The sequence below is a fragment of the Panthera uncia genome, chromosome F2, assembly GCF_023721935.1.
Source record: "Panthera uncia isolate 11264 chromosome F2, Puncia_PCG_1.0, whole genome shotgun sequence".
Taxonomy (NCBI): Eukaryota; Metazoa; Chordata; class Mammalia; order Carnivora; family Felidae; genus Panthera; species Panthera uncia.
Window position 1 is genome coordinate 76371675 of NC_064812.1, and position 16307 is coordinate 76387981.

The following is a 16307-nucleotide window of genomic DNA, read 5'->3' on the forward strand; positions in this document are numbered from 1 at the left end:
AGAGAGAGAGAGAGGCAGGCAGCGTGTGTGGGGGAGGGGCAGAAAGAGAGAAGGAGACAGAGAATCCCAAGAAGCTCCATACTGTCAGGGTGGAGCCAGGTGTGGGGCTGGAACTCACGGAACGGTGAGATCACAACCTGAACGGAACCGAGAGTCCGACGCTTAGCCGACCGGGCCCCCCAGGTCCCCCCGAGAAATACAACTGTTAAAGTAACTCCAATTGTTGGATTCATTACCTAACCAGATTTAGAAATGTCAAGATGTTCTTCATTAAAGAGTGTGGGGAACCCCATTACATCGCTTATTCTTAGATATTCAAAATTGCATAGTTAAAGCCCTAAGAAATCCTGCAGTATACAAACATGGTTAACAGCTAAGCAGTGTATCTGAAGACCAACAAAAAAACCTACAGCATTTCCCGAACTTCTTTGCCCTGTGGAATCATTTTTTTCATGAAATAAAATGATCGATCCCCGGTAATCCTGGTTTCACAACACAAATGTATTTCTCATGGGTTCAATGAAGACCACCTCAAGAGCTAGCTACCCTCTTCTGATCTGTAAACAAATGAATAAAACAGGATGGAGGTGGTGGTGGTAGCAGTGGTGGTGAAGAGAATGAAAAGGGGAGAGGACAGAAGGACGAGAAGGGGCCGGGAAGGGGAGAAAAAGGAGGGGAGAGAGAAAGAGGAGGGGGAAGGACACGGGCAAAATAATAAGCAAATCTGTTCCTACCAATCAACAGCTTAACAGTATAGTATGGCTTATCCTCCTGTGTTATGAAAACCCTTGACTGAAAACTATGAATGTATCTTAGAGTTAGTTAAATGACAACTGGCTTTTAAAACCAAAACTGTTTTTACGTTGATAAAAAAAAAAATCCTACATGTTTCTGAAAATCTCCCTCCTTCTGAAATAAAGGTTTGAACACATACAAAATATAGTCACGGTTAGAAAATATACACACAAGGGGTGCCTGCGTGGCTCTGTCAGTTAAGCGTCCGACTTCAGCTCAGGTCATGACCTCATGGTTCGTGAGTTCGAGCCCCGCGTCGGGCTCTGCGCTGACAGCTCAGAGCCTGGAGCCTGCTTGGGATTCTGTGTCTCCCTCTCTCTCTGCCTCATCCCCGCTCACACTCGAGCTCACCCTCTCTCTCAAAAATAAACAAACATTAAAAAATAAATTAAAAAGAAAAAGAAAAAAGAAAATACATACACAAAAGGACGGGGGCCAGGAGTCCAATCCCTTAAACAGACGATTTCTTAAAAAGGACTTCCCTGTGTAAAGAAATGAACAACATGGTTATTTTATAACTTTCTATTTCGGGGGGAAAAAAAACCCTCTGGTTTTTAAAAAAACAAATGGACAATTCTTCATATTTGAATTTTAACAATGGATTCAACTCTACAGACCTTAAAAGCAATGTTCCTCCAGATCTGACTGTAACTAATATCACATACATGCTACATAATAATACATTCATATCTACAAAACAGAAACAGCATTTTTCATCACATATAAATTTATTAGTGAAGAGCACTTACTAAACAATTTCCCAAAGGATTCCCTTTTTGACTTTTCAGCTTCGTATAATCGCTTTCCATCTTTGACCAAAGCACCAGCCCACTAAGAGGAGGAAAGCTGATGTTAGTGTCACGCACCAATTCATTAAGGCTCATACACAACGAGAACAGAATTCAACTTGCGTACCTCCCTGTAGTGTTTAATGAACATTTTTCTCCTTACAACCTCAACAACAGCTAAGCAGTACATCTGAGGAACTGTACTAAGAGCTTCAACAATTTTGACTCTTTCTAACAGTTCTATTACGAGGCGGAGCAAAGCTTGCAATTTCTCTCCGTCTTGATCAGCATGAAGCATCACAAAGCAACACCACCTACAGAATGAAATTGAGACACACAAACTCTATAAAAATGATCTAATCCCAAGTTTATCAACCAATCAAATATTTCAATGTAATGGTAAGAGACAATGACTCCATTACGTGGTAGAAATTTTAAAAATCAATGCTAGCCACCCTAGATTCGATGGAACAGTCACTTACTTCAGTCTGACATGTAGGTTATTTGCTAGCTCCTGTTTGGCAGTGGTACACTTCTGTTTAATATCCAACAGTTTTCTGTGATTTTGCAACATAATCATCAACTGATTTGCGTGACTCAGGCACAAATCAGGTAATACAGATGCATCCTTCAAGTTTTCAGCTCTCATCTGATTAGCTAAAAATCCCTTTGAGAGAAAATATTGAAAAGGATATTAACTTTCTTTCATGAAAGACATCAACATTCATTTAAGACGAAAAATCTTTGTTAAACACGAACTGTTCTACTTTCAAACATGATTTTTTTTTAAAGTTCATTTATTCTGAGGGAGGGAGAGAGACGGCGAGAGCGAGCACGCACCCACATGGGAGGGGCAGAGAGCGAGCGAGGAAATCCCAAGCAGGCTCTGTGCTGACAGCACGGACTTACAAACATGAGATCATGACCTGACCCGAAATCAAGAGTTGGAGCTCAGCCAACCCTTAAACAAGATTTTAAAAATCTACTTTACTGAACGTAGGTGTGTTCATAAAAAGAGATTGTTTTTAAGAACTCTCTGCTCATCTAATTCTACTCCATTTTCACGCTAGGGGATTAAAAAAAAAACAACAAAAACCCACTGGGAAGAGTGATTTGTCCAAGGACACACTTAGTCAAATTACAACTGGAACTTATGTGTCTAGACTCCTACATCATGGGTCAGTCAGAGCATGACATTACATAAAACATGGGCACTGATTTTAAGCCATGAAATAACTGACTTAATCTAACCTCTATGATACTCAATAGTATTTTGTACATTTCCCCAAAAGAGTAACAATCAATTGACTGCACTTTTTATTGAAAAGTCATTCCTCTCTCCAGTATTTCTGGACTACATTTTGTTCTACTATACAGATAGATATATAGATACATAGACAGATAGGTAGGTAGGTAGATAGATGAGTGCAAATATTGTTAGAACAATAACTTAAATGTGTAATTAAACAAAATTTTTTAATGTTTATTTATTATTGATAGACAGAGAGACAGAGCCCGAGCAGGGGAGGGGCAGAGAGAGAGGGAGAGACAGAATCCAGAGCAGGCTCCAGGCTCCAAGCTGTCAGCACAGAGCCCAACACGGAGCTCGAACTCACAAACCACGACATCGTGACCCGAGCTGAAGTTGGACGCTTAACCAACTGAGCCACCCAGGAGCCCCTTAAGTGTGTAATTTTACAATGCGATTTATTATTTGGTAAGAAAAATAACTCTCGTACTTTTTCTTGGCTATCCTTACTCAGTTGTTTTCATAGGTATATGCATCATTTTGTTAAGTAGGGGTTGTGTTTAGGCTACAAATTAATTCAGACAGATATGCCATATTTAAAACAAGGCAGTTGTGGGGTGCCTGGGTAGCTCAGTAGGTTAAGAGTCTGACTCTTGATTTCAGCTCAGGTCAGGTCATATCTCATGGTTCGTGGGCTCGAGTGCCGAACCTTCTTTGGATCCTCTGTCTCCCTCTCTCTATCCCTCTCACTCTCTCTCTCAAAAAACAACAAAAAAATAAATGTTAAAAAAAAAAAAAAGGTAGTTGTGTGTACAAAACTTTAACCAAAACCTAACAGCAAACACTTAAAAAAGGTCCAAAGACATCTTGATGATGTTGTTACTAAGTATTTTTATTGTATTTGTAGGTTCTTTTTCCTTCTCTAAATAATTAAGGTGCTATACAAGTTTCAGGATTTGCACATCCATCCTACTCCCATACTTGCTGCTGTAAATAATTATCCTTCTAGGAACAATATGGCTGGCGACAGTATGTCTTCCAACTTTTGGTAGTTCTCACTCTCTGTTTTCATGTCTTTCTAAATTTCAAGAACACATTTGAATTTAAATGATGTGCATTAAAATAAAGTCAAAATGGTTTAATATCTGAAAATAAGACAATTTCAACAGTAATTGTGTATCTTACTTCCGTTGCAATATGCTATATGCTCAACTGTGACTATATTTTTCCGAATTTAAAAATAACTTACTGTGCTTTCATCAACTGTGTTAAAATCTTAGTAAGTTTTCAACTACTCTTTACTGAACCCAAGTAAATGACATCATCCATCCCCCAAACTAAATTCTAGACTATCAATAAAGAACTTCCTGACAGCGGGAGCACATATATGCAAGTGTTGCAAGAAAAAATGTAAATCCATTTTCAATAAAATAAATTTGTTACACCATCCTTAGTATAATAGACTAAGTAGAAAAATCCTTACAAGGTACAAGCTTCTTAAAATAAGTCACAGGAACGAAAAGTACAGCATAGGGAACAGAGTCAACAATACTGTCGTAAAGTCATACGGTAACAGATGGTGATTACACTTAATTACGGTAAGCACTAAGTAATGTACAGAAGTGTTCAGTCACTACATTGTAGACCTAAAACTAATAGAGTATTGTATGTCAACTATGCTTAAATTAAAAAAAAGTAAATAAAAAAACCAGAATAATCTCTGATGTCATGTAGTATTAATTTTTTGTGTAAATAAGGACTGATAGCTACATGACGCATATATGTTTAAAAGAAAATTACATAGGTGACTGAGCGAAGATAGAAAGCAGAACTTAAACTATATCATAATTCTGAATTTCACTAGATTACCTAATAAGAATTAAATAATCATGACAACGTTCTAAAGAAATATAACTACTTGCTAGTTTACTACAGTATTTACGACTGCCCTCAAGATGTATTCTGTGAACTTTTCGTTTAGGAAGAAGATTCCTTGTTATTTATTTTTGAGAGAAAAGAGAGAGAGAGAGAGAGAGAGAGACAGAGTGTGAGCAGGGAAGGGGCAGAGAGACAGGGAGACAGAGAGTCCCAAGCAGGCTCCCTGCTGTCAGCGTGTAGAGCCTGACGCAGGGCTTGAACTCACAAAATAATGAGATCATGACCTGACCGAAATCAAGAGTCAGGTGCTTAACCCACCAAGCTGCCTGGGTGCCGCCCCTGTTATTTTCTTAGTTTGCTGATAATCCTTAAGGATAAGAAGATGGCTAAAGAAATAATACATACTGAATAAATTTTCAAGGCTCCAGTGTTCACAGACCTGGTGAAGTTTCTCTGTCAGACCAGATAGAAGGGTCCATAAACATCACCAGAAGTGTTGTGGTTTTAAAAAAATTACTCACTTAAAGCTTCCTGAACTGATCTTTATCATATAAGATATGTAGACAATAAATCTCCTTCTATCATTTCTTTTCCTTTCTCTTCAAGAATGCTTAGAAGATTGAACTGCTATGTAGATAAAATGAACTACACAAAATTGTGTTTCCACAAGATTTAAAATCAATTCCTCAAATCAATTAATCTGAATTTATCTACTTTCACCAACCACATTCTCAACAAAATACTGATAAGCAAAGAAAATATGTGCAATGGGAAAAAAAAATATTAGCTGTAACAAAACTGAGAGATGAGACATCTATAAATAAAATGTGAAAGATTCCAGACCAGATTAAAGAGAATTCTAACATTTCACAAACTTAAGACTATGCTAACCCAAATTCTGATTCTAGAAGTATTGATCGCCTACCTACTATGGGTCAGGAACAGTGACAAGGCACTGTGAACAGGGCAATGAGAAAGACAGACTACAGTCCTGCTGGCGTGGAGCTTATATTCTTCAAGAAGAAAGTGCTTTTTAAAAAACACACACCATCACTTAAATATGATTATGACATAGGCTAAGAAAAACATGCGAAGAGAAAATAAATCGGATCAAGACTGCAAAATCAGAGAAAGCTTGTCTGTGGAAGTGATATCTCAGTTAAAACCCTTGACTCTGAATCCCGTGACAGTCAAATACATAAAAATAGGGGAGTGAAAAGTTGCTCCAATGTGCACATATCACCTAACCTCAACAGGTTATCTCCCGTCTCTCATGAGTGCACTGAGAATTATCTTATTAAAGTCAATTTCTCTCAGGGCCTCACTCAGGCAAGCCCAGCTGACATCCATCAATCTTAGGGACTTGATTTGCATCTATTTTACAGTTTTGTTCTGAATATGTAACACACTTAATGTTAAAAAGTATGCAGGAACATCAAAAAATTTCACTGAGGAATAATTAAATGAGAATTTAATTGCCCCTCAACGTCAAAAAAGGACTGTAATGTTTCAGGTATCAAAATCAAAGAAAAACGTATTTTTTTAAAGTAGGAGTGTTATCGCTAGTTAGGATAAAATGTTCTAAAAGCTCAATTCTATAAGTTACTACAGCTTAAAATATTAGCAAAAGCTGCAGATACATTAGGGGGAAAGAAGATGGTTGGACAGGGTACTTCTATCACCACAGGACATCAAAAATTAATTTTCAAATTTTCACAGGAACAGTATAGGACATGTCTACTAAATTTTATTTCAGTCTGGGTTCAAGAAAGTTTAAGGGTCAGGTCTGGAAAGCAAACAAAAAAGGATCAAATCTAAAGGAAATCCTTCTTCCATTAAAAAAAAAATTTTTTTAATGTTTATTTTTGAGAGACAGAGGGAGACAGAGTGTGAGTGGGGGAGGGACAGAGAGAAAGGGAGACACAGAATCTGAAGCAGGCTCCAGGCTCTGAACTGGCTCGAACTCATGAGCTGCGAGATCATGACCTGCACAGAAGTCCAACAACGCCCAACCAACTGAGCCACCTAGGCTCCCCTCCTTCTTCCATTTTTTAAAGACAATAAAAAAGTACCATTAGCCTTTCATCACGGCAACTACACTTCCAGAAAAATGACATATCCTTGTATGACACAAGTCCATTTGCTGAATCCAATGCAGATCTGAGAATAACATCAGCAACAGATTTAAAAAAAAAAATACAACCATATGTAAAACCATTCCTTGTAGCTGCCTGATTGTAGAAAAAGTATTACACACACACACACACACACACACACACACACACACACACACCCCTACACACACCAAGAGATTTGAAGGAACCAAAGAGACGAAATAGATAATCTAAGAAAACTGGAAGCCCTGGTTTATTCAATTAGGGAAATAGCTATAAAGAAATATGGAGATTCAAACTTTTTAAAAAATGTTTATTTATTTTTGAGACGGAGACAGGGAGAAGGACAAAGGATGCAAAGTGGGCACTGTGCTGACAGAACTCATGAACTGTGAGACCATGACCTGAGCCAAAGTCAGATACTTAAGCAACTGGGCCACCCAGGCACCCCCAAAGGTGGCTCATTAAAGGAATGAGGAGTTCATAAAATTAAATACGAAAAATGACTAATACATCTGACTACAGAATTCAAAATTTCTGTGTAACAATTTTTATAACACTATCAACAAAGAGAAAAACAGTTATCTGTATTATTTACAATAGACAAAGAATTACCCAGACTACATATATAATAAATTCTTACAGAAAAACATTAGGATAAAAAACTGGAGGAAATAGATGGGAAACACTGATATAAGGGAAACAGCTCTTCTCATTAATTACTGGGAGTGTTGATTGATTTTTCCTTTATGGAGGGTATAACATTACTAATTAATATTTAAAATGCACAAACACCCTAGTCCAACAATTCCATTACTGGAGGCTGTCTCTAAAGAAATACTAGAACATGCATGTTAAGACAGAGAAGTGCTAGGATATTAAAACAGTGTTTGTAACCTGAAAAACTGGAAAGAACCTGAAGAATCATCAAGAGAAGTCTGGTTGGTTAACTAAATTTGATTCATTCTATCAAGGGTTAAAGTGAAAAAGAATGACATCGGAGAAACAGCAACATTTCAGGAATTCAGAGCTGTCTCAAGTAATGATAAATTGTAATTTAATGGTAATGCAGACCAAGCTTCCTGTGGCATTAGTTACTAGAGACCTAAGAAAGCAGTGAAGGAGAAGGGCCAGTATCTAAGGAGGAGGAGGAAACCGAGAGAGGCCAGTTAGGCAACTAAGGAATGCTTTGCCTAGAGACAAGTGTTGATTCCTGAAGAGAGTCCAAAACTAAGAATAAAAAGACAAGCAATCCTGGGGCGCCTGGGTGGCTCAGTCGGTTGAGCTTCCAACTTCGGCTCAGGTCATGAATTCGAGCCCCACGTCGGGCTCTATGCTGACAGCTCAAGGCCTGGAGCCTGCTTCAGATTCTGTGTCTCCCTCTCTCTGCCCCTTCCCTGCTCGTGCTCTGTCTCTGTGTCTCAAAAATGAATAAACGTTAAAAAAAATTTTTTTTAAAGACAAGCAATCCTTCTGACATTCTCACGGAGCTATGAAATAAAAAACTGGAGATCGGTGCCAGCTAAAAAAAAGGATGATGGAACACACTTTGTCCTAGTACCCCCAAAGCTATATCCTATGGAACGCGAGTCTACAAAAGCAGACTGGCTAACACAAGGACTGGAAGACCAACTTCTATCACCTAAATCCCTGAAACTGGATTAAGATGATCTAAGATTGTAACTGCCCTTTCAACACGCACACAAATTCTCTCTAGAAGAAGCTTCATGCTTCCTTGGCTTTTCTTATCAAAAATAATGCCTAATGGCACATGAAAAGGCAAGACCACATTAATTGTAAGAAACAACAAAAACATCCACAGAAACACAGGCACAAGCATGGAGCTCAGATACAGACTTTTAAATTACTATATGGTTAATTTCATCAAAGAGATGATGGATGAGACAGAATATCTTGGTAGATAATTTGAAACTATATAAACAAAAGAACCAAACTGAAATTGTAGAGCTAAAAAACAAACAAAAACTAAAAATCAATAAATGGACGTAGTAACAGCTATTCAGTGGGAAAAAAAATTAATCCCAATTGTTAGGTCAAAAGGAAACATCCGGAATAAAGCACAGATAGATATAACAAATGGGAAATACAGGAAATAAGAATAAATGCAAAGAATGAGATGAAAGGTCTAATTCGTGTGTAACTGGAACCAATGAAGGAAAAGGGAAAGGGTGAGGCAAAGGCAAAATTTGAAGAGAAACTGATTGGGAATTTTACCAAAAGACATGTCAGTAAGCCACAGCTTCCTGTAGTACTATGTGCCCAACCCAAAGCAGGAGAAATACAAAGAAAACCACATCCTGTCATATTATTGTAAAACTGTTAACAACCAAACCAAAGGCAATGTGCGAAAAACAAACTGTCGACAGCCTAGACTCCGTATCAGGAGAAAACACCTTTCAGAAATAAAGGTGATTTAACGAGATTTTCAAATGACAAAAACTAAATATGCTACTAAAGGATACTACAGGATATTCTAATGCATATGAAACTTACAAGGATGCATGTGTTACTTAAAAGGAAAAAAGCTAATCTGGAAGACAGAATACTAAATATTTAAAAACAAAAACTTTTAAATGATAAAAATAATCCAAAGGGCAAAAGCACAAAGACATAATTGAAGGAAAAAAAAGAAGAAAAATTGGAAATGGTACATTTAAAAACAAATATTCAGTAATTTCATTAAATAAATGAAGTAGGAGCGCCTGGGTAGCTCAGTTAAGTGCCCAACTCTTGATTTTGGCGCAGGTCACGATCTCACAGTTCACGGGTTCAAGCCCTGCCTCGGGCTCTGCGCTGACAGTGTGGAGCCTCCTTGGGGTTTTCTCTCTCCCTCCATGTCTGCCCTTCCCCTGACTGTGCTCTCTTTCTCAAAATAAACATGAAAAAAAATTTAAAAACTGTTAAAAAAAAAAAATTAAAAATAAATAAATAAATAAATAAATGGACTAAATGTTCCATTTAAGAAATTTCTCAACTTATTTGCAGGCCATCAAAACCCTGATGCCCAAACTTGACAAATACGTACCAAATGAAAAATACATACAGGGGAGCCTGGGTGACTCAATCAGTTAAGTGTCTGACTTGATTTTGGCTCAGGTCATGATCTCAAGGTTCCTGAGATCGTGCCCCAAGTCAGCAAAGATAGCACGGAGCCTGCTTGGGATTCTCTCCCCACTCCTCTCTCTGCCCCTCCTTTGTGCACATTCTCGCTCTGTCTATAAATAAATAAATACACACACACACACACGAATATAATTCAGTTTACCAAAATGTTAAAAAAGACAACATATTATGACCATGTTGAGTTTATTCCAAGAATCCAAGGATGGTTCAAGATTAGAAGCTATTAACTTTCTTAATTTGATAAAAGGTTTCTATTAGGACAAGGAGAAAAAATAAACTACTAGAAACATTATAATTGTGAAATAACCCTTCCTGTAGATCAGAAATTAAACAAGGACACCATTATCACATTCTACTCAGCAGCGTACTAGGATTCAAAGTCAGTGTAAATGCACAACATAAAGGGATCCAGTTCACACGGTGGCTGGATACACGATCAAACAAAAAAAGGAGAGTCTGTGAATTACAGATGAATTCAATTAAGAAACTATAAAAATGCAATTAAGTATTTTAAACTTTATTTAAAAAGAATAAAGCAAGGATATACATGTTTTATCTACCTACAACACACTGCGTATAATGCCATGCAGGTGAAGCAAAACATCAGTACCCACTTAAAATGATTTGTACGTTCTAATGTAAGAACACATTTGGAGGGAAAATACTGGCAGAGGAAAGTTAAACTAGAAAAGTGTGTGTTAGAATCAAGATTATACAAGTCAACTCTTTTGTCAGAGTACTTTCGAGGGTGGGTCACTAGAGTGGCAGGATACGTCTAGGCTAACCACTCTTTCACTTCCATCACTTTAACCTAACTTGACAACAGAATTCTTAGAACACTGCATTAAATTTGACCTAAAAACCTAAGTATTCGTAACCTGAAAGATTTCATATTTTCCTCCTGTACCTTTACAAATCTCATTTATTCTGGGGCGTCTGGGTGGCTCAGTCAGTTAAGTGTCCGACTTCAACTCAGGTCGTGATCTCACGGCTGGTGGGTTCGAACCCCACACAGGGCTCTGCGCTGACAGCTCAGAGCCTGGAGCCTTCTTCGGATTCTGTGTCTCCCTCTCTCTGCCCCTCCCCTGCTCGCACTCTGTCTTTTGCTCTCTCTCAAAAATAAACAAACATTAAAAAAAGAAAAAGGAAAGAAATCTCATTTATTCTTTTGTAGTCTTTTGAGGGGGGAGCAGGAAGTACTCAAGTGTTTAGTACAAGGGCTGTTTTATCATGCTCCTTCCACATATGTTTTTTCCCCAGCCGCACACAACATTTTCACGGTTTATCTTTCAGTTACTACCTGAAGTGGTCTCGGCTTGCTTTATTTTATCAAACCTGAACATTAAGAACACGCCATCTTCCTTAACAGTGAAGGATGAGGTGAAATGATGGTGCACAGCAAACTGATATCACACATAAAATACTGGTAGAGAAACTACAAACAGCTTTTCCCGAGAGAAGTTTGGAATGGGCACCTGAGCGAGTTCCTTCTGTTCATTCACCAGTCGGCTGCAGCTAGCGATCATCTGGTCCAGGGCATAGAGCCGGTCTTCAAGTCCTTTAATGGCTTTCATATTCTGATTATCAAGTTTGGCAATAGTTTGACGGCATTCTGCTATAAATGGTCGAATAATCCTTGGATCAAGCTGAACAACAACAAAAGATATGAATGAAGTTTCCAGCAAATACTTTAAAATACATTTCTCACTACTCTGATACACAGCTTCAGAGGAGAAAAAAATTGAAAAATACAGAAAAGTAAATGCACGGGAATCTAAGTTATACTTTCACAAAACTGAGAGCAAGAGAATTATGTTAATAAAAAATTACTGATTATACTGGAATACATAATTAGGAATTCCAGGAAGTATATTGGAAATTGGAATTGGAAGGCAGAATTCCTGGAATTCTACCTTCCAATCGATGCCTCAATTTCATCAGTCCTCAGTGTCACACCGTAAATGTTATTTTCATGGTCTTATAAAATAAAGCAGAGTTAAAAACACAATTTCCCTCAAAATGTATCAACATCTTCAAACTTAATTCCCTCCTACAGATATCTTTATTTTCAGCCTCTATCTCCTAAAGAAATCTGCTTGATCAACCCAACTTTCTTACTCTTCCACAAATTTTCTGGAATTCATGAAACCTAACAAATTTCTCTCTACACCCTTCCCCTTCCCTTGAAAGAATACACTGGCAGTGGTTTTCACATGTCGTCTCCGGAACTCCGGAAGCTTTCGGGCATCACCTCACTGGTTCTTCCACAGTTCCCTTCTCTGGCTCCTGTTTTCTCATTCCATAAACACAGATGATCCAGGACTTAGTACTTAGCCCATTTTTACTATGTCTTGTGTGATTTCAGAATGAAGCATGATTTCTATGAAGCTCCCAACCCTTTTGTAATGCCTGATCGTTCTCATACATTTTCAGCCTGTTTCTGACACCTTCCTAATAATATCTCCGTGTGAGTATCAACCACAGTATCTTCTATTTCTAATTATAGTTGTCTCCTGTTGAAATACCCAAATGGCTTCCCTCTGCCCACGATGACATCCAAAAAACATAGCACACAATGAAGGCTTCGGTGATTGGCCGGATATGAGTAAATCCTTCAGGCCTATCCTCTTTTCAAACTGAATTGCTCATTACATCCAGACAAGCCCTGTGTTTCTCTAGCTCTGATCTCTGTTCATACTGATTATCCTGCCTAGCTGTTGAAAAGCCCATCTCTGTCCTGGTCAAATATTGCCTCCTTCATGATGCCTTCCCTAATCTCTACAATCAAAGGGACCATAAATTATCCAACGTACAGTGTTTGGTACAGACAGGACATACAAAAGCAGTTAAAACTCAGCTATTTTATTGTTATTATCAATAATCCAGTGTAATTTATAAGAGGCTGCATTTGTAACACTACAAAAAAGTTAACAGAGTCACTACTTAAATACAGGCAGCCATCTGCCTATTAATGAAAACTTGTGCGTACATTAACATTTCCTCACTTTTCTTAATTTCATGGTAACTGAGTCTAATCTGTATTCGTTTCTGACCCAAGATAATGTACAAACCAAAGACTAGCTATAAATCATTAAGACGATAAAAAGCTAAAGAAAGGATTAAAATAGATTCAAATTTTTCGCCTGTACAAAATTACAACTACACAAAGGCTTCAGACAGAGATGATTTAAAGAAGAAAAAACAACCCCCAAACCAGAGCTCCTAATTCTGATAGTTCTGTATTTCCTAATTCATTGAAAGTACGATGCAACTACACTGACAATATTAATATGGAGGAGCATTTTGTGAATCACTTGAGCACAGGCTATGTAACTTGACTTCCTAAAATCTTACTCTACTTAATGGTTTATTCCATTTGTCCACAAGTAATAAAAAATAAAAATTCCAAATAGAGTCTCTGGAACAATTTTTTAAAATAGTATTTTAAACCACAGAATCCTACTAATAATTATTTAGCGAATTTTCAGCAACCGAACACAGTCTTCCACTATTTGTCCCTCTTGGACTCTTCCACCGACATCTACAAAGACTAACATTATTGTTGTCTTAGAAGAGAAGAAAATAAAATTTTCTCATCCTCACCATTCTTTCCATCCCACCTCTAAATGCATGCCCATTGCATAAACAATATTCCAGTAAGATCACAAGAATCATGAATGAAATACTAAACCAAAAGTCAATAAATTACACTGGTATTATTCTGAACAGCTTAGAAATGAGCTCAATGTGCATGTTTCCAATTATTCATCATCAGATATATGAACGTTTGCCTTTTGTGGTATAACCTGAACTAGAATATACAAGATTCGTTCTAATATGAACACACTACGACCTAAGAAAATATGTGAGTACACAAAAACGCAGAAACAACTCGAAATTTTTCTTGGTACGTGAGGGGAAAAGGTAGGTTGTGAGAATCCCCCAAGTATTATAAAACAGGATTCCAATGCCATATAGATGGGCAGGGGCAATCCATAAAGGCAGTGCCAGGATTTAAGCCCTTCTGATGTCCAATCTTAGGCTAGTTCCGTAACGCCTACATCTTGACTTGTTTCCTGAAAGAAGACACTTGATTTTGCCAGTTGGAAATACATGTTAACAAATGCTGCTGAAACTGGGATCGGTATGTAGAAAGGAAGGCTTCGAACAGAACTTGCTTTGAGAAGAGGAACATCAAATCTTGGCACATTTTAAAGTTCACTGGCAAAAAGTACTACTATCAGAGAATCAAACAGGTTAGCTGTTTTGTGCAACTACGTAACAAATGTGAGATCAAAGGAAGGCACCCTGTGACGCGAGAGAAGTCCTACACTCCCTTCAATGTGTCTTTAGAATCCCACTAGTAGTATTAAGAATAAATACACAAAACTACCACGAAAAATATTAACCTTATAAAAAACAACATGGCAAGTGCAATTTATTATGCAGTATATCCCAATACACCATCCCACACTGTGTAAAATACAGGCAGATATATATAAACAAATTCTTCAAAATAGGTTTTCACTGCTTTTGAAGAATTTTTTTTAAATCTAATGGGCATGCTCAACTAAAAGAGTGCCGTATTACAGGCAGTATTTTAAGCTACGTTAACTCGTTTCATAACAAGTAACCATAAACAGATAAAAATTTATATTCTGTTTTTACAATATAATGGCCATGTTAAGTACCACAAAGACTTCAGATATTGTTGGTATGTACTATGAAAGTAAACATTAATTCAGGTCAGTAACGTGACACCCCAGTGATATTACTCTAGCTAACTTCTGTTTTCGGTAGCTATAAACTCTTGTGAATTTTCATTAAGCCAGGAAAGGATCATTGTTTATTTCCCCTTGTTTTGTAACATGAGTAAAACTTACATGGCTGTGCTGGACTTCATTTAACCATGCAAACACAAACCCAATTTCAAATCCTTTTGAATATATAGATATCTCAATCACCTAATTACAATCATGTGCTTGCCTTTCCACAATCATAGATTGGAATTTTCAGACTACTAAAATGTCAACATTTTAAACAGGAACCCTAGTTTTCACTCCTTTTAGTCAGTAATCTTTACATCATATATTATACATTCCCATGCCCTGGCAAATGTCTTAACTGAAGCTTTCTTTGTTAACAAATAATAAATGGCCAAAAAGAAATGCCTCCTTTAAAGGATGTCATCAAGGAAGTAGACAGTTAAAGAATTAAGAAGAAACCTAGAATTTATTTTTTTTTAGGTTTTCCATTTTGAAAGGAAATGTGCTATTTTCCAGGCAACCCAGACAAGGCACTGCCTTTCTCAGTGTTCAAAGATCAAATCTCTTTTCCAATTGAGCTCCCTTTTAAACATGGTTAACTACTGTGCTCGTTATCTTTAGACAATAGCTGACTTCAAAACATTATTTCATTATTTCTGTATTACTGAAACACGTGCCCCATCAACTTCCTTTCTGACTTCAAAGATTTTCCATCAGCTTATGGATCACATTTTAAAAGATATTTATTCCCCATGCTGAAAAGTCTTTGTAAGTATATTCGGGGGAGGACTTAATCCAAAATACAAGCTCATTATAATTATGAAATACAACCAAGAACACAATGTCTAAATTTTGAATTTCAAAATATTTCAGGCAGATATAGTATTTAAAGTTTCTTTTAGAAGTCAGAAAGGGGGCGCCTGGGTGGCGCAGTCGGTTAAGCGTCCGACTTCAGCCAGGTCACGATCTCGCGGTCCGTGAGTTCGAGCCCTGCGTCAGGCTCTGGGCTGATGGCTCGGAGCCTGGAGCCTGTTTCCGATTCTGTGTCTCCCTCTCTCTCTGCCCCTCCCCCGTTCATGCTCTGTCTCTCTCTGTCCCAAAAATAAATAAAAAACGTTGAAAAAAAAAAAATTAAAAAAAAAAAAAAAAAAAAAGAAGTCAGAAAGACCTCCCTCAAGGGGGGATGGTGATTGGAAAGACATACACAAGGTTTTCAGGGAGATGAAAACGTTCAGTGTCTTCTTTGGGGTGGTATTACTCTGTGGCCTAACCACTCAAGAATTTGTATATTTCACTGAATGTAAATCATTCTCCCTCCTAAAAAAAGTTTAATTATAAAAATCAAATACTGTATCTTTCATATTTTCCAAAAAAACCTTGAAAGTTCTATAGCATTTATAAATGTGAACATCTGATCCATTATTAAATTAAGAAATATGATAGGCTAGGGGCGCCTGGGTGGCGCAGTCGGTTAAGCGTCCGACTTCAGCCAGGTCACGATCTCGCGGTCCGTGAGTTCGAGCCCCGCGTCAGGCTCTGGGCTGATGGCTCGGAGCCTGGAGCCTGTTTCCGA

The 16307-nt window shown here is 37.6% G+C and overlaps 1 protein-coding gene across 6 annotated transcripts in view; it reads right to left on the reverse strand.

Moving 5' to 3' along the window:
• Positions 1–16307, reverse strand: part of RB1CC1 (RB1 inducible coiled-coil 1) — a 91376-nt gene that overhangs the window by 39604 nt on the left and 35465 nt on the right. For all 6 annotated transcript variants that reach the window (XM_049633401.1, XM_049633399.1, XM_049633400.1 and 3 more), the window contains 5 exons: positions 11444–11614; positions 2066–2250; positions 1711–1897; positions 1545–1626; positions 1216–1277 (listed from right to left, as the gene is read on the reverse strand). In XM_049633401.1, coding sequence (XP_049489358.1) covers positions 1216–1277; positions 1545–1626; positions 1711–1897; positions 2066–2250; positions 11444–11614 — 687 coding nt within the window. The remainder of the gene's footprint in view (positions 1–1215; positions 1278–1544; positions 1627–1710; positions 1898–2065; positions 2251–11443; positions 11615–16307) is intronic.